The sequence below is a fragment of the Stenella coeruleoalba genome (genome assembly GCF_951394435.1).
Source record: "Stenella coeruleoalba genome assembly, chromosome: 7".
Taxonomy (NCBI): domain Eukaryota; kingdom Metazoa; phylum Chordata; class Mammalia; order Artiodactyla; family Delphinidae; genus Stenella; species Stenella coeruleoalba.
In genome coordinates, this window is record NC_137153.1 from 16,069,519 (window position 1) to 16,096,005 (window position 26,487).

A 26,487-nucleotide genomic window follows, 5' to 3' on the forward strand; every position below is an offset into this window, starting at 1 on the left:
ATAGTGCACTTAAATCCAAGAGTCACATTCAAATATATCAAGAGTACAATTCAAATGCATGGCTACTGAAGAAATACATACTCTTTTTTATTTTTTAAAATAACTAAGTTGTGCAAGTACAACACTTTCAGTGTAGATGATAATAGATCTATAAGGATTCTAAAAAGCAGAACTCAGGGTGTGTTTGTGTAGAATAATCCACCTCTCCAAAAATACATGCATCTGAAAAAGTGAAGCAAATGTCTTGGGCAGAGAGACACAGGCAGTGTTGCACAACTTGTTTTTATTATAAATCACAAATATATTTAATCTGTATACTCACAGATAAACAGAATGGCCCTAGAAGACAGTAAGCTCTCATCATGAAGTATTTTCCACGACAATGTAGTGTCTGCAGTGAGCCCCGTTATTTTTCATTAATTAAGCAGAAACTACAGTTCTGCACTGCAGTTCAAAAATAGGACATTAGTTTATTTTAAAGGGAATTTAGATTACAAGTTCAGACTTTCTAAAACCTAGCCCTAGAGTTTCAGAAGGTCTCTTCTGGGCTTTTGGTTTAAAGGAAGAAAATGCTGTGGACACTAGATTATAAGGACTGAGTGAAGGCAGAAGTTGTTTTATTCAAGAAAACAAAAATTAGCATTTCATACCATCTGAGAATAGATATTAATGTAGAAACCAGTCTTTTACTGTTTTTTGTTAAGATGGTGAATTACACAAAAATACTACCTATAATAACATATTGTACCAGCTCTGGAGGGGAAAGATCTGAGCCATGTTAAAGAATAAGAAAGAATTAATCTCTGTTGTCCTGAGGTATAGGATAAACCTGTATCAGAGGTACTGAATGAATGACTTCATTCATAAATTTCAAAGCTTCCAGAACCAGGGGACTAACTGTTCTAAATATTGCCCATTTTTTGTCCAGGAAATACCTCTCTGATAAAGAGTGCTCCTAATAGATTCATGTTGTTTTAATTCATTAAATCTGGATATGGGTAAATACCAAAACTGTGTCTCAGGTTAAGGTCTGATAGTAAGTGAACCTGATGACTTAGTTAAGACTAACAATTAAAACAGCTAATCTTGGGACTTCCCTGGTGGCGCAGTGGTTGAGGGTCCGCCTGCCAATGCAGGGGACGCGGATTCGTGCCCCGGTCCGGGAGGATCCCACGTGCCGTGGGGCAGCTGGGCCCGTGGGCCTGCGTGTCCAGAGCCTGTGCTCCACAGCGGGAGAGACCACAGCAGTGAGAGGCCCGCGTACCACAAAAACAACAAAAAAAACAAAACTAATCTTGAAACCAGATAACTTTAAGAGTTATATCTTCAAGCAGATTATTTTTAAATGCAGCAAAATGTTCCCCGTTTTTCACTTCAAGAGACAATTACTGGTCAAATCTTTTCCATATATTGACTTTTTTATTTAACATAAATACTGACTGAATCAAAGACTAAAATCTCACTAAATTTTCATCCTTTAAAATGAAAAGCAGTGACATATCACCTCTACAAAATCAGGCTTTAGAATTCAAAGAAAAGTTTTAAAATTCTCCATACGGATCTTAAATGACTATCTATCGTCTTCCAAAGTTTTCCCAAAAATCACTTTAAAAACTTGCTTCAAAGGCCTAAGTTTTCTTACAAATAAAACAAATTTATAGGTGTCTTAAATCTGTAAGATTTTGTAATTTCTGCTTGTTTTCTTCCCATTTAATAAAATCAAAATGAAAAATGTCAAACTACTGAAAAGTCTTAGACCACCCAAAAAGTTTCAGCATTTTTATATAACAAACTATGTTCCTCTAATTTTAAAAAAATTATTAATTTAAATCTAAGGATCCTTGTACTGTAGCAATATTTTAAAAATATTCTTTGTGGGGCTTACTTTTTGCATTCCAAAAATGTAAACCAGCCTTCACAATAATGTACATGAACTTGATTATATCTCACTTTATTATTGGCTTGTAATGGGGTAATCTGCATGCTCACTAATTTGGCCATCATTCTCTTCATTAAAGTTTTTAAAGCCATATTTATCAAAGACAATTCTCCAAACTTAACCTTTAATAAGTAGCTTCTCATAAGTATATCCACTGTAATTATTCTTTTCATCCAAGGGATAAGTAACTTAATAGTATTACTAAAAACCCTCTTCAAATTATATTGATAAAGCACTTGTCTTTGACAGAGTTCTCAGGTTTGTGGAAACCTTAGTATTTGTCTTATTAGATGACCCCTTTGAAATTGTATTGATACCAAAGTTTGTTTTTACACCCTGTAAACAGAACTGAGGTTTGGACAATCCCTAATTATAAATTAACACTAAAACACAAACTTGTCCAAACAGCTTATGATTGCTGTCTCAATAAGAGAAAGAAAAAGAAATTGAAACACTATGCTATTACTGTACTCTGGCTCACATATAAAATGTTCATCAGGAAGACAGTTATAAGTTGATGGCATACAATTTCTCCATGACCAAAGCTAATAAAAAATCCCTCCAAAGTTTCCACCCACAGAAGCCTTATGGCCAATTAATATTACCAGTGAGAGTCACTTCTAAAGAATCACTAAAAGAAAATCTCTATATGGTTTTCCTTATGGGGCCGTTAACTGAGAAGAAAAAGGCGCCTTCTTCAATTTTAAGGATCCATAAAATGCTGGGGTGTTTCCTCTTTTAAAAAATTAATACAGACATTTCACACAACACACAGATGTCTACAGCAAGAAAGTACACCTTCTTTGCTCCTTGCCTTATTAGCCTTTAGGTGAGGGCTTTAATGCCCCAAGATTCATAACTATAGCCAACAAAACAGGTCACGAATAAAACTGGGCTTAGAGGAGAAAGCAGACTAATTTACCAAAAGAGAGCTCTGTGGATTGCTGTCTAGCCTTTTGCTAAAAGTCTGAGGAAACAGAAAGTATTTGCCACTTTTTAAGGCTTCTGAATGTGGCCATAGATTTTCCTACAGTTGATTTTGAAGAATTAAAATTTTAACTCAATACATAGCCCTAAAGCAGGGTTCAGTTTTGGTGTGTTTTACAATGAAATGGTTATATATAGATGGGATAGAAATGGTATTAAAGATTGCCCTTCAACTATCCTTTTAAAGGAAAACTAGAATTGACAGTATCTGTTAAAACGACCTGTGCCACAAAACAAAAATGTATAAGGAAAGCACCAAACCACAAATTTTAGAATTGCAGGCATAAACCAGCATAGCACATAAATATAGTCGTCACTGTTTCTGTAACATTGAAACATTTCAAATTGGCTTCTGAAGTTTAAAACATAGCTGCATCACGTTCATAAACTTTCACCTCCACTTAAATTATTATTTGCCTAGCATATAATGGACAAATCAGCAGTCAAGATAAATGTTCAAAAGGCTCAAGACAATAAGAAAATTTTAACCTTAGTATTAGTGAACTCTTAGAATATTTAAAAATAAAACAAAACATAATAAAACACACATATCCATACATAAACCAGTGCAATAAGAACTTCAGACAAGGGCGGTGCATCTCTGGTTTAAGGAAACCGTATTTGTAGCTTAATCATAACAAATTAACATCTATTCTAAATGACGGTTTAACATTACATCCAGCATTTGACACACATTTAACATGTGTGTCAAAACCCTGAAAAACCAATTCAACACTAAAGATACCTTATCAGTAACAAATTCCTACTTTATTTCTATATTGCACATATTTTAGTATCTGTTACAATAAATTTACTTCTTCTTAATGTAAATATCAGAGGACTATAGCTGTTGCCTTTTACGTAAAAATAATTTACCTTGAATAAATATTCAGCTTTTGTTTTCTTGACAAATCAGAATGAGGATGAATTCAGCTCTGTCAGTCCAAAACTGTTTTAAAGAGAATGGCTTTTTTATGTGGCAAAGGTATTGGAAATGGTATGTTAAACACAAAATTCTTCGTTTATCAACCATTTCAGGTTTGAAAAGTATTTCTATATTTGGAGTGCTTCAAAGTCTGATCCTTTTTTTAAACTAACATATATTCCCTAAGAGTTTAATCATATTCTTGACTGGTCTGGAGCACTGTTTGAAAAGTGGATGCAGAGAAAAGCTTAGGGTGAAATGGCATATAACACAAATGGCATTAAATAGGTCACTTGTTTCATGTAAAATAAAATGACTAGCACCTCCTTCCTGCTCCCAAAGTGAAGAGGCCTAACAGGCCACATGAAACATGAATAATTATAGTAAGTTCCATTCATAAAGTTTTGAGGAGTCCATTATATTAGAAGGTTCTCACATCTAAAGCCTTAAGTTTAAGGCTACTGTGTGAAAGTGAACTGAAGGGCAAGGGAGAGAGAGATGGGATACCAGTCCTGATGGTCCTCCGAGGGCTGCAGGGGATCTGGAATTCAGGGACTCTCCTGCATCCCATCTTCAGTCTCCAGTTCTGCCAACTGCCGCCTAAGGATATTTACTTTTGCTTGTAATTCCTTGTTATATTCAATGATGTTAACCATTTCTTCATATGCTTCATCCAAATACTTGGAAGATCTGTTCCAACGCAGAAAAATACCTATTGAATCCACAAAAGGAAAACAGAAAGGAAAAAGATACACACAACGGATTAGCATTATAATTGTGGTTAATATATAATCCCATGCATTATAATCCTTCTCATTTTTTCACAATTCACATCTGTGTTTTATTATACTCTAAAATATACAACAATCTTGAGGTATTGAAAGAGTACAATTGAGTACAGTATTCAAGAAGTTACTATTAGGGAACCCCCATAAGGTTAACAGCTGATTTCTCAGCACAAACTCTACAAGCCAGAAGGGAGTGGCATGATATATTTAAAGTGATGAAAGGGAAGAACCTACAACCAAGATTACTCTACCCAGCAAGGATCTCATTCAGATTCAATAGAGAAATCAAAAGCTTCACAGACAAACAAAGGCTAAGAGAATTCAGCACCACCAAACCACCTCTACAACAAATGCTAAAGGAACTTCTCTAAGAGGGAAACACAAGAGAAGAAAAGGACCTACAAAAACAAACCCACAACAATTAAGAAAATGGTAATAGTAACATATATATTGATAATTACCTTAAATGTAAATGGATTAAATGCTCCAACCAAAAGACACAGGCTTGCTGAATGGATACAAGAACAAGACCCATATATATGCTGTCTACAAGAGACCCACTTCAGACCTAGGGACACACAAAGACTGAAGTGAGGGGATGGAAAAAGATATTCCATGCAAATGGAAATCAAAAGAAAGCTGGAGTAGCAATACTCATATCAGACAAAATAGACTTTAAAATAATGTTACAAGAGACAAGGACACTACATAACGATCAAGGGATCTATCCAAGAAGAAGATATAACAATTATACATCTATATGCACCCAACATAGGAGCACCTCAATACATGAGGCATCTGCTAACAGCTATAAAAGAGGAAACTGACAGTAACACAATAATAGTGGGGGACTTTAACACCTCACTTACACCAATAGACAGATAATCCAAACAGAAAATTAAAAAGGAAACACAAGCTTTAAATGACACAATAGACCAGATAGATTTAACTGATATTTATACGACATTCCATCCAAAAACAGCAGATTACATTTTCTTCTCATGTGCACATGGAACATGCTCCAGGACAGATCACATCTTGGGTCACAAATCAAGCCTCAGTAAATTTAAGAAAACTGAAATCATATTAAGCATCTTTTCTGACCACAATGCTATGAGATTAGAAATGAATTACAGGGGAAAAAAACGTAAAACGACGAACACATGAAAGCTAAACAATACGTTACTAAATAGCCAAGAGATCACTGAATAAATCAAAACATACCTAGAGACAAATTACGAGAACGTGACCATCCAAAACCTCTGTGAGGCAGCAAAAGCAGTTCTAGGAGGGAAGTTTATAGCAATACAAGCCTACCTCAAGAAACAAGGAAAATCTCAAGTAAACAATCTAACCTAAAGGAACTAGAGAAAGAAGAACAAAAAAAACCCCAAAGTTGGCAGAAGGAAAGAAATCCTAAAGATCAGAGCAGAAATAAATGAAATAGAAACAAAGAAAACAATAGTAAAGATCAATAAAACTAAAAGCTGGTTCTTTTACAAGATAAACAAAATTGATAAACCATTAGCCAGACTCATCAAGAAAAAGAGGGAGAGGACTCAAATCAATAAAATTAGAAATGAAAAAGGAGAAGTTACAACAGACACCGCAGAAATACAAAGCATCCTAAGAGACTACTACAAGGAACACTATGCCAATAAAATGGACAACCTGGAAGAAGTGGACAAATTCTTAGAAAGGTATAACTTTCCAAGACTGAACCAGGAAGAAATAGAAAACAAGAACAGACCAATCACGAGTAATGAAATTGCAACTGTGATTAAAATTCTTCCAACAGGGGCTTCCCTTGTAGCGCAGTGGTTGAGGGTCTGCCTGCTGATGCAGGGGACACGGGTTTGTGCCCCGATCCAGGAAGATACCACATGCTGCGGAGCGGCTAGGCCCGTGAGCCATGGCCACTAAGCCTGCACATCCGGAGCCTGTGCTCCGCAATGGGAGAGGCCACAGCAGTGAGAAGCCCGCGTACCGCAAAAAAAAAAAATCTTCCAACAAACACAAGTCCAGGACCAGATGGCTTCACAAGTAAATTCTATCAAACATACAGAAAACAGCTAACACCCATCCTTCTCAAACTCTTCCAAAAAATTGCAGAGGAAGGAACACACCCAAACTAATTCTATGAGGCCACCATCACCCTGATACCAAAACCAGAGAAAGATACTACAAAAAAGAAAATTACAGACCAATATCACTGATGAATATAGATGCAAAGATCCTCAACAAAATACTAGCAAAGAGAATCCAGCAACAGATTAAAAGGATCATACACCATGATCAAGTGGGATTTATCCCAGGGATGCAAGGATTCTTCAATACACGCAAATCAATCCATGTGATACACCATATTAACAAACTGAAGAAGCAAAACCATATGATCATCTCAATAGATGCAGGAAAAACTTTTGACAAAATTCAACACCAATTTGTGATAAAAAGTCTCCAGAAAGTGGGCACAGAGGGAACCTACCTCAACATAATAAAGGCCATATATGACAATCCCACAGCCAACATTGTCCTTAATGGTGAAAAACTGAAAGCATTTCCACTAAGATCAGGAACAAGACAAGGTTGCCCAATCGCACCACTCTTATTCAACAGTTTTGGAAGTTTTAGCCACAGCAATCAGAGAAGAAAAGGAAATAAAAGGAATCCAAATCGGAAAAGAAGTAAAGCTGCCACTCTTTGCAGATGACATGGTAGTATACACAGAGAATCCTAAAGGTGCTACCAGAAAACTACTAGAGCTAATCAATGAATTTGGTAAAGTTACAGGATACAAAATTAATGCACAGAATTCTCTTGCATTCCTATACACTAATGATGAAAAATCTGAAAGAGAAATTAAGGAATCACTCCCACTTACCACTGCAACAAAAAGAATAAAATACCTAGGAGTAAACCTACCAAGGGAGACAAAAGACCTGTATGCAGAAAACTATAAGATACTGATGAAAGAAATTAAATATGATATAAACAGATGGAGAGATATACCATGTTCTTGGAATGGAAGAATCAACATTGTGAAAATGACTCTACCACCCAAAGCAATCTACAGATTCAATGGAATCCCTATCAAATTACCAATGGCATTTTTTACAGAACCAGAACAAAAAAATCTTAAAATTTATATGGAGACACAAAAGACCCCGAATAGCCAAAGCAGTCTTGAGGGAAAAAAATGGAGCTGGAGGAATCAGACTCCCTGACTTCAGACTATACTACAAAGCTACAGTAATCAAGACAGTATTGTACTCGCACAAAAACAGAAATATAGATCAATGGAACAGGATAGAAAGCCCAGAGATAAACCCGCGTACATATGGTCACCTTATCTTTGATAAAGGAGGCCAAAATATACAGCGGAGAAAAGACAGCCTCTTCAGTAATTCATGCTGGGAAAATTGGACAGCTACATGTAAAAGAATGAAATTAGAACACTCACTAACACCATACACAAAAATAAACTCAAATTGGATTACAGACCTAAATGTAAGGCCAGAAACTATCAAACTCTTAGAGAAACTCTCTGACATAAATCACAGCAAGACCTTTTTTGAACCACCTCCTAGAGTAATGGAAATAAAAACAAAAATAAACAAATGGAACCTAATGAAACTTCAAAGCTTTTGCACAGCAAAGGAAACTACAATGAAGATGAAAAGACAACCCTCAGAATGGGAGAAAATAGTTGCAAACGAATCAACAGACAAAGGATTAATCTCCAAAATATATAAACAGCTCATGCAGCTCAATATTAAAGAAACAAACAACCCACTCAAAAAATGGGCAGAAGACCTAAATAGACATTTCTCCAAAGATGTACAGATGGCCAAGAAGCACATGAAAAGCTGCTCAACATCACTAATTATTAGAGAAATGCAATTCAATACTACAATGAGGTATCACTTCACAGCAGTCAGAATGGGTATCGTCAGAAAATCTTCGAGCAACAAATGCTGGAGAGGGTGTGGAGAAAAGGGAACCCTCTTGCACTGTTGGTGGGAATGTAAATTGATACAGCCACTATGGAGAACAGTATGGAGGTTCCCTAAAAAACTAAAAATAGAATTACCATATGACCCAGAAATCCCACTACTGGGCATATACCCAGAGAAAACCATAATTCAGAAAGACACATGCACCCCAATGTTCACTGCAGCACTGTTTACAATAGCCAGGGTCAGGGAAGCAACTTAAATGCCCATCAGCAGATGAACACATAAAGAAGATGTGGTACATATATACAATGGAATATTACTCAGCCATAAAAAGGAACGAAATTGGGTCATTTGTTGAGACGTGGATGGATCTAGAGACTGTCATATAGAGTGAAGTAAGTCAGAAAGAGAAAAACAAATATTGTATAATAACGCATATATGTGGAACCTAGAAAAATGGTACAGATGAACCGGTTTTCAGGGCAGAAATTGGGACACAGATGTAGAGAAGAAACGTATGGACACCAAGGGGTGAAAGAAGTGGGAGTGGGGATGGTGGTGGGATGAACTGGGAGATTGTGATTGACATGTCTACACTGATGTGTGTAAAATGGATGACTAATAAGAACCTGCTGTATGAAACGATAGAATTCAAAAATTAAAAAAGTCACTATGTACATGCTCATTAATTCTTCAAAACCCCACAAAATTATGAAATAGATCAAAATCCTGTTCTCTGATATATTCAGGAATACAAACTGTACATTTACAATGGGATAAACTTTATAGTTTCACAATACAAATCTTTCTTTAAACAATTACAGAACTTTATCCAGACCTGTAAGACCTACATGTGTGAAATCACTTTCACTGGAAAAGTGGCAGTTACAGCAAAACAGAACTACACAAACTGTTATTTAAGAGCCTAAACTTCAGCACTCCCTCTCTCTCTCTCTCTGTTACTTACGAGGCAGCTTTCCAATTCTGTAGGCAACTGCTTCTTTCCCCAAATAATAATTATCCTTTTATTATGGAGTAAAGACATTTTCTCCTCTACACAGATGTACGTTAATGATATCAGCCCAAAGTAACCGCTTAAAGATACTCAGGCCAGGAGGCACAAACACCTTCCAGGCTGCAAGAAGTCAGTAGCTGGCAAGTTCACAAAAGTTTTATGATTAGAATATTTTATATTAGAATACTTTCCATAAACCAAACTGCCATGCACCCTAGACAGTCCTTCTGTAATGTGTCCAAATGCTAGATAGAAGAAGATAGAAACACAGACTAAAGACTGACCTGTGTTGATTTTTCTATTAAATGAGCTTATTTTTAAAATCCTGTTCTTCAATACAGGAATTACTTAATATTAATGGTTGACTACAATGACTACAATGTAATTATAAACAGCAGAGAGACATTTTAAGGCCAGAGTAGTGTCATTATACAATCCATATACTTTCCATGAGAATATTTTACCTAACAGGATTTCTTCCAGTTCTAAGTTGAGGAGGTAGTAAACATACAGAGAAACCCCTTTCTTAATGGTGTAGGAGGAACTCATTCATATAACAAAAAAATTTTCTTCTATCACATAATCCCTAAACTGTCAATGAGGTTTGGTAAAAACAAGTTAAATAGTCCTTTAGGCCATTGGACTCCCAATTTTGGCTTTCCTCCCAACTAACTAGATTCTTGTTTCAGTTATTAAACATGACAGTGGCTTTTAGGTAAATTGTCTCAGAAGTCTTAAACAAGTAGTACAGCTGTAAACTCTCATTTAAGAGATCACCTGTCCTGCATCTGTGACTATCTAAACACTCAATAAGCAAGGAGAAGTTCTGAGCAGCCCCAAATCCCCAAAGCACTAACACTCAGACTCAGAGACCCTGGAGACTGAGGCCACTTTCCCACAATTCTAACTAGGGGACACCTCAACTGATAAGATTAGAAGCATAAACTGAGGGGGAGGAAGCAGCTAATGACAGATATGCCAAGCGGAACAAGCCGTGAAACTGATGGCCGGAGAAGTGACAGAAACAGGCTCGGTCTCAAAACAAGGAAGCAAAGCAACCTGAGACCCTTTTACACACAACGGGCAGTTTCCACACGAGAATTACCCTTGAGACAATAATGTATTAGAACACAGTATACTAACTGACATTTATAGTACTTCAATTTACCAAACAGCTATCATTCCTGTGTGTATGCCTTATATTGTTTAATATAAAGATGAATAAAAATGTACCTACAAATGTACACTACCTACAAATTGGTTAAAAAGAAATTAAATGGTTTTTTATAGTCTTTGCTTAATGAATGGATAATATGTTTTAGATAGGTTTTGGTTATTTTTTAAAAAAACAAGCTTTAGTATTTAAGGAGATAAACTTCAAGAATCTGAAAAATTAATGTAGGTAAAACACGTTCTTTAGGGGGCTTCCCTGGTGGTGCAGCGGTTGAAAGTCCGCCTGCCGATGCAGGGGACACAGGTTCGTGCCCCGGTCCAGGAAGATCCCACATGCCACAGAGCACCTAGGCCCGTGAGCCACGGCCGCTGAGCGGGCGCGTCCGGAACCTGTGCTCTGCAACGGGAGAGGCCACAACAGTGAGAGGCCCGTGTACCGCAAAAAAACCAAAAAACACATTCTTTAGAATAGACATGAAAATTAAGCCTGGATTACTCTTCCACACAAACAGGATATCTGTATTACTGCACTGATGGATGGCATTTATGTACGTTTTGTGGAATCTTACTAGAATGACTAGTTCATTACCCCTTCAACAGCCTTCAACAGAAGAATCTACCTAATGACTACTTAATAAAGCAAACAGAAACCATCTCCTAGGAGCTTACAGTTTATACCTGTCCCAACCACCTATCACTTTTTCTACACAAAAAGTAATGTACTTTTCCTCACACCCATTAGGATGGCCTATCAAAGGGGAAAAGCAGAAAATAACAAGCATTGATGAAGATGTGGAGAAACTGGAACCCTTGTTCATTGCTGGTGGGGTCGTAACATGATGCAGTCATTACGGAAAACAGAATTACTGTTCCTCAAAATACTGAACGTAGCATTACCATATGACCCAGCAATTCCACTTCTGGGTACATACCCCAAAGAATGGAAAGCAGGGCCTCAAAGAGATGTTTGCATGCCTATGTGCCAAAACGTGGAGGCAACCCAAGTGCCCACTGACATAAGGATAAACAAAACGTCATGCACACACACAATAGAAAATTACTCAGCCTTAAAGAGGAAAGAGAGGGCTTCCCTGGTGGCGCAGTGGTTGGGAGTCTGCTTGCCGATGAAGGGGACATGGGTTCGTGCCCCAGTCCGGGAGGATCCCACATGCCGTGGAGCGGCTGGGCCTGTGAGCCATGGCCGCTGAGCCTGTGCTCCGCAACGGGAGAGGCCACAACACTGAGAGGCCCACGTACCGCAAAAAAAAAAAAGAGGAAGGAGATCCTGTCCCATGCTACCACATGGATGAGCCTTGAGCACATTAATTATGCTAATGAAATAAGCCAGTCACAAAAGGACAAATACTGTATGGTTCCACTTATATGAGGTACCTGGAGCAGTCAAATCCAGAGACAGAAAGCAGAAGGGTGGTTGCCTGGGGCTGGAGAGGGGCACTGAGAAGTTGTTTATGGGTACAGAGTTTTAGATTTACAAGATGAAAAGTTGTGGAGACCTGTTTCACAGCAACATGATATACTTAACCATACTGAACTGCACACTCAAAGATGGTTAAGTTGGTAAATTTTGTGTTTTTGTCACAATAAAAAAAATGTACCTTCTTATCTTGAGAAAATATCCGATATAAACAGCAGTATCCATGTACTCATGTACCCACAGGCAGTCAAGAGAACATCCTAGACTGTATTAATAAAATGTTTGCGAAGGATGCGTGGCTTACCCTCCCACAGCTGAAGACTCTGTGGAGCAACTGAAGGCCAGATGACAAGATTGTTGGCTTCAAAGAGAGGGTTGGTGAACTTACTCAGTTCACTGGGCCGGTTGACCCAAGACCATAGAGACATCGTTTTCTGCTGTAGCTTCAACTTGCATCTGATCAAGAAAGAAAACTGCCATTAAAGCAATTAATTTATGACCATAGAGACATCGTTTTCTGCTGTAGCTTCAACTTACATCTGATCAAGAAAGAAAATTGCCATTAAAACAATTAATTTATGACAACCACTATTAAATGCTCCCTCTAACAGGACAATTTCTTTTCTGTTATATGTTAGAAAGCAGAACACAAGACTTTTAGCAGAGGAACAAAATGTTGTAAAATTAAAATATTTGTCAGCATTTTTAACTGTCAACAACATCAAAACAAAGACTGTTTTGCAGGCTTCCAAAGCTGGCAACAAAGTTAATCCACCAAGAAGATATAATAATTATAAATATATATGTATGTTGCACCCGAGCCACAAAACATATGAAGCAAAAACTGACGTAATGGAACAGAGAAACAGACAATTCTCTAATATAGTTGAGGATTTCACTATCCCAATAACTAGACAGAAGATAAATAAGGAAATACAGGACTTGAACAAAATGTAAGACAAATATAGAAAACTCTACCCAACAGCAGAACACACATTCTTCTCAAGTGGACATGAAGCATTCTGCAGGCCAGACCACGTGGTAGGCCACAAAACAAAGCTCAATACATTTTAAAAGACTGAGATCATACAAAGCATCTTCAACCACAAGGGAATGAAGTTAGAAATTGATAACAGAAGAAAAACTGGAAAATACATAAGTATGTGGAATTATATAACACACTTTCAAACAACCAACGGTTTAAAGAAGACATCACGAAAGAAGTCAGAAAATACTTACAAATGAATGAAAACAAAAACACAACATGCTAACACAACTCCAGTGAAAGTAATGCTCAGAGGGAAATTTATAGCAAGAACCTATGTTAGAAAGGAAAGATCTCAAATCAGTAATCTAACTTTACACCTTAAGGAACTAGACAAAGGAGAGCAAACTAAGCCAATGCTTGCAGAAGGAAGGAAAAACTAAGATTACAGAGGAGACAGACAAAAAAACTTTTTAAAATAACATCAATGAGACCAAAAGTCAGTACTCTGAAAAGATCAACAAAATTGTTCCTCTGGCTAGAATGACAAAGAAAAAGGAAGATGCAAATAACTAAAATCAAAAATGAAAATGGGACATTACTACTGACCTTACAGAAATAAAAAAGATTTTAAGAAAATACTATTAACTGCACACCAACAAATTAGATAATCTGGATGAAATGGACAAATTCCTATAAACACAAAAATTACCTAAACTGACTGAAGAAATAAAAAATCTCAACAGACCTATAACAAATAAGGAAACTGACTCAGTAACAAATAATCTCTCCACAAAGAAAAGTCTAGGACCAGATGGTTTCACTGGTAAATTCTATCAAATATAAAAGAAAAATGAACACCAATCCTTCTCAAACTCCCCAACAAATAGAAAAGGAATATTTCCTAACTCATTTTATGAAGCTATTATCACCCTGATGCCAAAGCCAGACAATGATACAAGAAAACTGTAATAGGCCAATGTCCCTTACAAATATAGATGCAAAAATTCTCAACAAACTACTAGCAAACCAAATACAACAGCACATTGAAAGGATTATATACCATGACCAAGAGAGATTTATCCTAAGTATACAAGAGTGGTTCAACATAAGAAAATCAATCAATGTAATACACCACATTAATAGAACAAAGGGAAAAAAACCACATGATCATTGCAATTAATGCAGAAAAAGCAGATAACAAAACATCTTTTCATGACAAAAACACTCAATAAATTAGGAATAGAAGGGAACTTCCTCAACATGGTAAAGGGTACTTATGAAAAAAAACACAGCTAACATCATACTCAACATTACACTCGTGAAAGACTGAAAGCTTTCTCCCTAAGATCAGGAATAAAACAAGAGTGCCTGCTTTCACCACTGCCATTCAATGCTGTACTGGAAATTCATTAGACATGAAAAAGAAAGAAAACACATCCAAAGTAGAAAGGAAGACATACAATGATTTCTACTTGCAAATAACATGATCCTATGCATAGAAAATCCCAAAGAATCCACACACACACACGAACTACTAGAGCTAATAAATAAATTTGGCAAAACTGCAGGGTACAAGATAGACACAGAAAAACAGTCATGTTTCTATATGCCAGCAGTGAATACTCCAAAAAAATTAAGAAAACAATTCCATTTACAACAGCATTCAAAATATTAAAATACCAAGAATAAATTTAACTGAAGAGGTAAAATATTTGTATACTGAAAACTATAAAATATTGCTGAAAGGAATTAAAGACCTAAATAAATGGAAAGACATCCCGTGTTCATAGACTGGAAGACAACACTGTTAAGGCAGTAATAACTACCCAAATTGATCCACAGATTCCAATGCAATCTCTATCAAAATTTTCTTACAACTCAACAATAAAAAGACAAATAACCCAATGAAAAAATTGGCAAAGTATCCAAATAGATATTTGGATATCAAAGAAGTGATAACACAAATGCCCAACAAACACATGCAAAGCTGATCAACACCATTGGTCCATTAAGGAAATGCAAATCACTGTAATGAGATTTACACCACTTTACACCCACTAGGATGACTAAATCAAAAGGGCAGACAATAAAAAATGGTGGAGATATGGAGAAACTGGAGCCCTCATACATTGCTGGTGGGAATGTAAAATGGTGCTGCCACTTTCTTTCACAGCTCCTCAAAATGTCAGTTACCATACGACCCATAATTCCACTCCTAGGTTTATATCTAAGATAAATGGATATATGTCCACACAAAAACTTGTATACAAATGTTTAACACAGCATTATTTATGGTAGCCAAATGATGGAAACAACCCATTCTACAACATGGATGAACCTTGGAAATATGCTCAGTGAAAGAAGCCAATCATAAAAGACCACATATTGTATGATTCCATTTATATGAAATAGTCAAACAGGCAAATTTATAGACTAAGAGCAGATTTGTGGTTATCAGGGGCTAGGGGATGGAGGGAGGGAAAATGGATAGTGACTGGTAATGGATATGGGGTTTGTTTTGGAGGTGATGAAAATGTTCTAAAATTAGGTGCAGTGCTGGTTGCACAACTCTGATATACCATTTTTAAAAATCACAGTAAATACACTTTAAATGGCTGAATATTATGGTAAATGCATTATATCTCAATAAAGCTGTTTTTTAAAAATGTTACATTTTCCCTTTTAACTGAAGTCATCTTTTACCAAGAAGTTTCAGTGGTTTTTAAAGATTTTTTTTAAATCTTTAAAGATTTTTAAAAAAATCTTATTAGGCTAGCTAATACTCCAATCTCCCAAATTCACAGGGTTCAAGTAATTTCAGACTTTGTATTCATAACAAATCTTAAAAGTTCTTATTCTTTCGTATGTAATATTTAAAAGGGAAAAAAAAGGATGGTCATTGCTTTCTCTTAGGTCATCTCTTCTAATTAAACTCTATTCTGACTAGCAGAATTCTAAAACAGAGATGAATAGAACCCTAAAGTCAGGAAGCATTAAACTTTTCATCTATTGTTAATAAGGAAAAAATAGGAAAAAAGTAATAATTTATGTTCTATTTGGATTAACTACGTGTTACAGAATAGTTTCTGGGGTGGGAAGGGAAATATTAATGGCATCTCCATCACAAATCAATCCAAATCCTACTTTTTGGAAGTAGGCCTGTTCTTTTGGCATAAGTAATGAATTCAAGTGTAATAATATAAGTATAATCATTTCTAGAAAGTCAACTTAAAATGATACTAAAATACCCAAAGTAAATTTCATCAATTGAAAAAACTGAGGTAGGATGTTCAAAGATTCATTTAAGCCTAAACTATGAATGAACAGCTCAGGGACAATCCCAACCACCAACCCATCTGAAGGTTTTCACAAAGGTTCGATTTTGTAATGCTAACATAATGTAATAGGGAAGAACAAATCTGGCTCCATACTGGATCTGTTTCTTTTACTCTAAACTTTGTATTCTACTGCTTTTGCTACAAGTTAATCACTAAAGGAATGTTGCTTACAGCTTAAAGAATACATAATGGCCCATCTGGGGAACCCTGTCCCCCATCCTGAGCAGTAAGCTAAAACACCTTTGTTTAGCTCCCAGGAAACATCCTGACCAGGCCCACCTGTGACGGACTGCAAGGAGGAAGAAATGAATGCATCCCCTCCAGACTCTGGCAGGAACCAGGAAACATTTACAACAACTTATCACCTTGTGTTTTTTTCTTTTTCTTTTTTAACTTTACCTCCTTACCTCCCCCTCTTTGTTTTATAAAAGAAACTAGCATCCAAACCCAGGCAAGATGGTTCTTTGGGACACTAGTCCACCATCTTCCCGGTCTGCTGGCTTTCTGAATAAAGTTCCTATTCCTTGCCCCAACACCTCGTCTCTCGATTTATTGGCTTGTCGTGCAGAAGCAGTACAAGCTTGGACTCGGTACCAATAAGACATTTTATCTTGAGCAAGTTAGTCCTCTCCCAACTCCATATATTATCAGAGAAAACACTTAGAGCAAATACCCTTGGGATACAGAAGAAACAGTGCAAATTATAAACAAATCCATTAAATCAAACTGACCATATGAATCACATGTGGCTGCAGTAACTATAGCCAAAGCACAGTGAGAAAACTGTGGTGACACAGAACTTTCTAGAGCAAATAGTTCTAAATTTTTCCCTACTTTTGAAGACAAGAATCTGTAAGAAACTCTAAAGTTGAAATATCTGCCAATTCAGCGTTAAGTAAAAAAACATGTATTGCTCTATGTTCTTGAATTTCAAACAGGTAAAGATGCAATAATTCTATTCGTTTATGAAAACTTAATTGTTTAAATTTATTATTCAACTAACTGATGCCAGGTACCAGCCAAGGGACAAACCCTGCCTCCCACCCAGAGGAAGCCTTTAGACTGTACCCAAATGAGAAGATTACCAGTTAAGCATCTTTAATGATCATTCTGATGTGAATCTTCTAATTAAACCTATAAACTTGATGGTGTCTGGGTTATGAAGTAAGATCCTAACTCTGGGCCTGAGGACAGTTTCTCGGTATAAGAGAGAAAACTCTAGAGCAGGAGTAGGAAGACCTGTACTACAGCCATACTTTTGGTGACCAACAGGCTGTGTGCTTCCTGGACAAGTCATTCGCTTCTCTGGATAATAACCTTCCTAATCTATCAAACTGCATGGAGGGTAGAATTGAATTATATGTTCAAGCTTCTTCCAGATGTAAGATACTATGCTCCTATATAAGGAGAGTAACATTTTAATGGTTGCTCAATTATTCAAAGCTTTTTAATCAGTGTATGAACTAATTTTAATCAAATAGAACAAAATCCAGGATATGCTCTCACCTAGCATGTGACAGGCTCACAATAAATTACGTAATTTAATTTATACTAACTGTAACCTCTTCCATCTTATAAATAACATTAATGTAGAACCAAATCCTGGTCTCTTTTAGGAAATGACCAAAACAGCTAAAAATAAAATGGCCCCCACGTGAGCAGGTACCTACCTTTCACTTTCATTGTTGCCCAGAAATGTTCCAAACTGTGAGGCATATGCATGCTCAAAGAGCATGATGAGGAGATTCTCATTAAATTCAAATGAACAAGGGAACTGACGAAGTATCTGCCACACACTGTCCAAGAAGAGAAGAAATACAGGCGACTCCCACTTCTGCTTACTATTACAATAGGCCGACTGTGCACAGCGCTGCTGGAATGGGTGACCAGCCTAAGAGAAAAGATGGAAATGCAGCAATCATATCCAGTGAGATCACACTGTAGCACATTAGTAACAAATTTCACACAGTTGCAACAAAACTATTAAATGGAACATCATATAATTTGGGTGGCTGCTCTTTAATGATTTCTTGGTTTAAGACAATCTTCACCAACTAAAGAAAAAGACAAGATTTCCAAATACTTAACAAGGGTATATATACAGTTAGCCATAACGTCTGCAGTTGGTCTTGGAATATCAAATAGAAGAATAATGAACTTCAGTAATAATAAGCATAAAATAAATCTTTCTACGTCTGTAAAATCTGGAGCAAAGTCAAAGAACATAAGCTCTTCAGGTATAAAACACGACAGCTATCCCCTTCTATCCATCCAAAGCACTGTAGACTACTGTAAGATAAGGAAGCCTCAACACTAAATGCAGATAGATATGGGGTTCTCATAGACAAATTTTTATCAGGTTACTCCTGATAGTAAGTCTTTAATTACATAAGAAAGTTACTGTCATGATTACATCTGTATGAATGCTTTTATATTAGAGACAAAGCTGTCTTTAGTTTCCCCCTCCCCCCAAAAAGAACTAGAAGAGTCTGTCATCTACTGACCAAAGGAAATTTAAGAATCATTTGGCTCTCTGGCCCACCCAGAACCTGAGTACTGACCTTATCCCCCCAAATCACACCCTTCTAGGTATTTCATATACATGCTTTATCTTTGGGTCCTCGTGCTACTTTATCTGACAAAGATAATGCCAGGAACATGAATGGGATTTTGATGCCCATGAAAATGGTAATATATAAACAAATCAATCATACTCATTTGTTTGTTTGCTATGCATCACAAGGAATGTAGCTGAATAAGATCTGTACCAAATATTTAGGATGGTCTGACTTAAACAGAGATAAAGGTCAGCTGTCAGGGTGGGTAGACATGGTAAACATAACAGCATTAACACATAATAAAGCTGAATTGTAACTAGAGGGGCCAGAGTGATTTTCTCCAGAGATACTTCCTTTCAAGATATATCTAAACATTTGTTTTCAATCACAATTACACACTAAGTTACATGGTGTATATATATTTAAATTAACCTCTGGCCTGAAGGATTTCCATCTATTTTATGAGACCTTTATTTTAGCTGTCCTTCAGCATTATATAGGACAGCACTGTGTTGTGTCCTAGGGGTAAACAGCTGAATTGGGTGGGCAAGGTTCCCTGAACTCAAAGAAGTCACTATATCTGAGTCTAGTTCAGGAAACAAGGTGTGAGGAAAATGGATCAATTTTTTCTGTGAAGGAAGTTAAGGTCCCAGAGTCTTCACGAAAGTCGAGATATTTAGCTGGATCTTACAGGATGAGAAGGATTTCACCTGGCTGAGGAAGACGACAGGACAGAGATGAGCAGAAGGTAGAAAGCACTAAAGCACATGCCTTGTACTTACAAGTTCCCACTCCTCCTTCCCCCCTTGTTTATGTCTTTTATCTCTAGCAAGACTAAGTTCTGTGAGACAAGACCATGTTTTACACGTTCTTTGTGTTTCCCCTATAGGTAACAAGGTACAACTAATAACATTTGTTAGGGGAATGAAGTGCCAAATGAGCAATATAAGTAAAGAGGGAGACAGAAATTGAGAGGCAGTAAAGATTACAGGCATTTATTAAGAGGAAGAGAGATTTACTGTCCCCCAGAAAATTAAACATCTGAATCAATCAGAATTTCATATATTATATCCATTCCCACAAACAAGGATCAAACATCAATTATGAGCAGTTCCTCTGTGGACAAAATAGCTTTTCTCACCTGAAGCCACTCTCTCTCTATCAAGGCCTCAAAGCCCCGGATGGTCCTGCTTCTTGGTTCCAAGATAATCTGGGCCAGGGAGGTAACCTGGAGTGTGGAATCAGTTCCTTCTGTTCCATGAATCAGTATGGATGCTCCTTCCCTGGTAGGAAAATTCAGAGGACAAATGGGACACTCCTGACATGGTCAACCAACTCTGTTAATAAAAAACATTTCTTGAGTATAACAATAAACGTTTCTTGAGTATAACAGTTGAAAGTCTTTTGCATTCTGCTCTGTCCAGTAGGTTTAGAGTCTAAATGAGGTACATGAAGACAGCTTCCCTTGGGGAAAATATAAAACTATAAGTCCCAAATTTCATAGGACAAGAACCCATTTACATTATAACAAATTTCATAAAACTGTTTCCTGAATGTTTTCTTCCTTTACAAAACCAGAAAGCAGACCTCATCACATTCACTAGATGCTGACCTTTTCTGCTTTAATATAGTTAACTAAAGCCTTTTCTCATCAAGCCTAGAAACACACAAAGTTATTTTTCTGTATCTCTCTGACCTTGATTCTACCTTTCCACCATCAGTTTACTGTAAGGATGCCTTCATAAACCATAATGAATCTGGGAAACAAGTCCTAAACCACACTTTGAGAAACATGAAAACAGGAAGAAAATTTTTAAAATATTATATATAAAAGTGTCAGGGGGTTTCCCTGGCGGCGCAGTGGTTGGGAGTCCGCCTGCTGATGCAGGGGACATGGGTTCATGACCCAGTCTGGGAGGATCCCACATGCCGCGGAGCGGCTGGGCCCGTGAGCCATGGCCGCTGAGCCTGCGCATCCGGAGCCTGTGCTCCGCAACGGGAGAGGCCACAACAGTGAGAGGCCCGCGTACCACAAAAAAACAACAAAAAAGTGTCAATCTAGGGACCACCCTGGTGGCACAGTGGTAAAGACTCCATGCTCCCAATGCAGGGGGCCCAGGTTCGATCCCTGGTCAGGGAACTAGATCCCACACGCATGCCACAACTAAGAGTTTGCATGCCACAACTAAGGAGCCCACATGCTGCAACTAAGAAGCCAGTGACCTGCAACTAAGGAGCCCATGAGCCACAATTAAGGAGTCCACGTGTTGCAACTAAGGAGCCGGCAAGCCACAACTAAGGAGCCCACAAGCCACAACTAAGGAGTCGGCCTGCTGCAAATAAGACCCAGCGCAACCAAATAGACCCAGTGCAACCAAATAAATAAATTCCTTAGGGGGGAAAAAAGTATCAATCTAGAAAGTCAGTGGCAATGATACCACTATACACTCTGTAGGTGGTTCCCAGGACCCCATTATTCTAAAGAGTGGGAGGAAACACCAGAAACTAAACTACATTTTCTCCCCTCCCCTTCTTCTACCTCTTTTTATTGAAATGACAGTGAAGGAAATTGTGGAAAAAAGGAAAATAAGCTCACCACTTTCCCATAAAAGTTTTATGTTTGGCTACTGTTAATTCTTTCCTCATGTACAGATATACTTTACATAGCTGTAGCGAAAGGTAACTTATTATTTCCACTTTTATTATAAACATTTTCCCATGTTTCTATGTCATCTATAAAAGTACTGTATTAATGGTTACATAATATTCTATTAAGTGATGAACTACAATTTACTTAATCCTATAGTTGGACATTCAGGTCACTGCCAATTTTTGTTACACTTTAGATGGTGTACTTAGCTTTTTGTCTTTTGCTGAATTATTCTAGAGTTCTTAATTTGAAAATAAGACTCCCTGATGTTCACCTATGGTTAACAACCCCATTCTCAGGATGAAATCTAATGACTAGACTGAAGGGTATGAGCAAATGTTTTCAGGCTTTTGATATATATTAGATGTATATCCTAGTTATCTGTGGTATACTCTAAATTTAATTCAATTAATTTAAGGTCTATTTTTACATTTTGAGTGTTGTAAGGGCAGATTTTTATGGAGGTATAACTAATGAGCTAATATACATCAAAAAAGGGAACTCAAACATGGCAAAATAAACCAAAACCTTCAATTCTCCTAGGAGTGTGTAAGTTCCTGTTTAAGGTAGCCCAAACTAAACAAAGGTGGAGACAGAAAACACTGTTCTGCCCCTGGGATTACATTCACCTGCATCACCTCTAATTATGGCTGAAAACTCAGACAACATGGTTATAAGAGTTTATGACAATTCATGTTTCATAAGCAAACAAAGCCTCTGTACTCATCATGTAAGGGGAAATATTTTTAACTTAGGTTAAAAAATCCCAAACCCTTGAGCTTCCCTGGTGGTGCAGTGGTTGAGAGTCTGCCTGCCGATGCAGGGGACACGGGTTCATGCCCCGGTCCGGGAAGATCCCACATGCCGCGGAGCGGCTGGGCCCATGAGCCACAGCTGCTGGGCCTGCGCGTCCGGAGTCTGTGCTCCGCAACGTGAGAGGCCACAGCAGTGAGAGGCCTGCATACCGCAAAAAGAAAAAAAAAAAACCCAAACCCTTAATATATACATCTCATCATTCTGTATTATTTATTTCTCTGCCACAGAACCTTGGTCTTTAACTCCCATATTTTATAAAATAAATGGGCTTCCCTTTTTTTTTCTTTATTTTTTTGGCTGCATCAGGCCTTAGTTGCGGCATGCAGGATCTTTTCATTGTGGTGCGGGCTTCTCTCTAGTTGTGGCATGTTGGTTTTCTCTCTCTAGTTGTAGCGCGCGGGCTCCTGAGTGAGTGGGCTCTGTAGTTCGCGGCACATGGGCTCTCTCATTGAGGCGCGCAAGTTCAGTAGCTGTGGCGTGTGGGCTTAGTTGCCCAGTGGCAAGTGGGATCTTTATTCCTCGACCAGGGATCAAATCCGTGTCCCCTGCATAGGAAGGTGGATTCTTTACCACTGGACCACCAGAGAAGTCCCTACACCAGGAATCCCAGGGAATCCTGATTCATGGCACTTGGTGGCCCTGTGGTAAGTTGCTAACTCACCACATGATCTTAAGCAACCTGTTCTATTATCAATTTCTCATTATTTTTAAAATTACATATATATTTCCCTAATTTGGAAGCATCAATAAAACAAATTAAAATCTCAAAGAAAAGTGCCATGCAACTATGTGGTGACAACACTTCTACCTACCTACTGTTTCAGTGGGAATCCCCTTCTTAATAAGGGCATTCTAACAGAGGGCAGACAGCAGAAGCAAGAAGAACTACAATCCTGCAGCCTGTGGAACAAAAACCACATTCACAGGAAGACAGACAAGATGAAAAGGCAGAGGGCTAGGTACCAGATGAAGGAACAAGATAAAGCCCCAGAAAAACAACTAAATGAAGTGGAGATAGGCAACCATCCAGAAAAAGAATTCAGAATAATGAGAGTGAAGATGATCCAGGACCTCGGAAAAAGAATGGAAGCAAAGATCAAGAACATGCAAGAAATCTTTAACAAAGACCTACAAGAATTAAAGAACAAACAAACAGAGACGAACAATACAATAACTAAAATGAAAACTACACTAGAAGGAATCAATAGCAGAATAACTGAGGCAGAAGAACGGACATGTGACCTGGAAGACAGAATGGTGGAATTCGCTGCTGTGGAACAGAATAAAGGAAAAAGAATGAAAAGAAATGAAGACAGCCTAAGAGACCTCTGGGACAACATTAAACACAACAACATTTGCATTATAGGGGTCCCAAAAGGAGAAGAGAGAGAGAAAGGACCCAAGAAAATATTTGAAGAGATTATAGTTGAAAACGTCCCTAACATGGGAAAAGAAATAGCAACCCAAGTCCAGGAAGCGCAGCGAGTCCCATACAGGATAAACCCAAGGAGAAACATGCCGAGACACATAGTAATCAAATTGGCAAAAATTAAAGACAAAGAAAAATTATTGAAAGCAGCAAGGGGAAACCGACAAATAGCATACAAGGGAACTCCCATAAGGTTAACAGCTGATTTCTCAGCAGAAACTTTACAAGCCAGAAGGGAGTGGCATGACATACTTCAAATGATGAAAGGGAAGAACCTACAACCAAGATTACTCTACCCAGCAAGGATCTCATTCAGATTCGATGGAGAAATCAAAAGCTTTGCAGACAAGCAAAAGCTAAGAGAATTCAGCACCACCAAACCACCTCTACAACAAATGCTAAAGGAACTTCTCTAAGTGGAAAATACAAGAAAAGGACCTACAAAAACAAACCCAAAACAATGAAGAAAATGGTCACAGGAACATAAATACTGATAATTACCTTAAATGTGAATGGATTAAACGCTCCAACCAAAAGACACAGGCTTGCTGAATGGACACAAAAACAAGACCCATACATATGAAAGTGAGGGGATGGAAAAAGATATTCCATGCAAATGGAAATCAAAAGAAAGCTGGAGTAGCTATACTCATATCAGATAAAGTATACTTTAAAATAAAGAATGTTACAAGAGACAAGAAAGGACGCTACATAATGATCAAGGGATCAATCCAAGAAGAAGATATAACAATTATAAATCTATATGCACCCAACATAGGAGCACCTCAATACATAAGGCAACTGCTAACAGCTATAAAAGAGGAAATCGACAGTACCACAGTAATAGTGGGGGACTTTAACACCTCACTTACACCAATGGAGAGATCACCCCAAATGAAAATAAACAGAAGCTTTAAATGACACAATAGACCGGATAGATTTAATTTATATTTATAGGACACTCCATCCAAAAACAGCAGATTACACTTTCTTCTCAAGTGCGCACAGAACATTCTCCAGGATAGATCACCTCTTGGGTCACAAATCAAGCCTAAGTCAATTTAAGAAAATTGAAATCATATCAAGCATCTTTTCTGACCACAACGCTATGAGATTAGAAATGAATTACAGGGAAAAAAATGTAAAAAACACAAACACATGGAGGCTAAAAAATACATTACTGGGAGGAAGATGGTGGAAGAGTAAAATGCAGAGATCACCTTCCTCCCCACAGATACACCAGAAATACATCTACATGTGGAACAACTCCTACAGAACACCTACTGAACGCTGGCAGAAGACCTGAGGCCTCCCAAACGGCAAGAAAATCCCCACACACCTGGGTAAGGCAAAAGAAAAAAGAATAAACAGAGACAAAAGAATAGGGATGGGACCCACACCAGTGGGAGGGAGCTGTGAAGGAGTAAAGGTTTCCACACACTAGGTAGCCCCTTTGCGGGCAGACACTGCGGGTGGCGGAGGGGGTAAGCTTTGGAGCCGCGGAGGAGAGCACAGCAACAGGGGTGCGGAAGGCAAAGCAGAGAGATTCCGGCACAGAGGATCGGTGCCAACCAGCACTCACCAGCCTGAGAGGCTTGTCTGCTCACCCACTGGGGCGGAGCGCAGGGAGAGGACTGGGGTTGGCGGAGTGAACACAGCCTGCAGGGGGTTAGTGCACCATGGCTGGCCGGGAAGCAGTCCGCGAAAAGTCTGCAGCTGCCGAAGAGGCAAGAGACTTTTTCTTCCCTCTGTTTCCTGGTGTGCAAGGAGAGGGGATTAAAAGCGCTGCTTAAAGGAGCTCCAGAGACGGGCGCGAGCCGCGGCTAACAGCGCGGACCCCAAAGATAGGCATGAGATGCTAAGACTGCTGCTGTCACCACCAAGAAGCCTGTGTGCGAGCACAGGTCACTATCCACACCTCCCTTCCGGGGAGCCTGTGCAGCCCGCCACTGCCAGGGTCCTGGGATCCAGGGACAACTTCCCCAGGAGAACGCACGGCACGCCTCAGGCTGGTGCAATGTTCCATCAGCCTTTGCCGTCGCAGGCTCGCCTGGCATCCGCACCCCTCCCTGCCCCCAGCCTGAGTGAGCCAGAGCCCCCAAGTCAGCTGCTCATTTCACCCAGGCCTGTCTGAGAGAAGAACAGACACCCTCCAGGCGACCTACACACAGAGGCGGGGCCAAATCCAAAGCTGAGCCCCAGGAGCTGTGCGAACAAAGAAGAGAAAGGGAAATCTCTCCCAGCATCCTCAGGAGCAATACATTAAAACTCCACAATCAACTTGATGTATCCTGCATCTGTGGAATACCTGAATAGACAATAAATCATCCCAAATTGAGGAGGGGGACTTTGAGAAGATTTATTATTGTTTCCTCTTTCCTCTTTTTGTGAGTGTGTATGTGTATGATTCTATGTGAGATTTTGTCTGTATATCTTTGATTTCACCATTTGTCCTAGGGTTCTATACGTCCGTTTTTTTTTTTTTAA

At 38.3% G+C, this 26,487-nt stretch overlaps 1 protein-coding gene across 1 annotated transcript in view; it reads right to left on the reverse strand.

Moving 5' to 3' along the window:
* Positions 1-223: 223 nt before the first annotated feature.
* Positions 224-26,487, reverse strand: part of MTMR9 (myotubularin related protein 9) — a 93,515-nt gene continuing 67,251 nt past the window's right edge. The window contains exons 7-10 of the mRNA XM_079926346.1: positions 20,247-20,388; positions 18,218-18,438; positions 12,526-12,677; positions 224-4,563 (exon numbers count right to left, since the gene is read on the reverse strand). Of these exons, the coding sequence (XP_079782472.1) occupies positions 4,400-4,563; positions 12,526-12,677; positions 18,218-18,438; positions 20,247-20,388 (679 nt within the window). The 3' untranslated portion in view covers positions 224-4,399. The remainder of the gene's footprint in view (positions 4,564-12,525; positions 12,678-18,217; positions 18,439-20,246; positions 20,389-26,487) is intronic.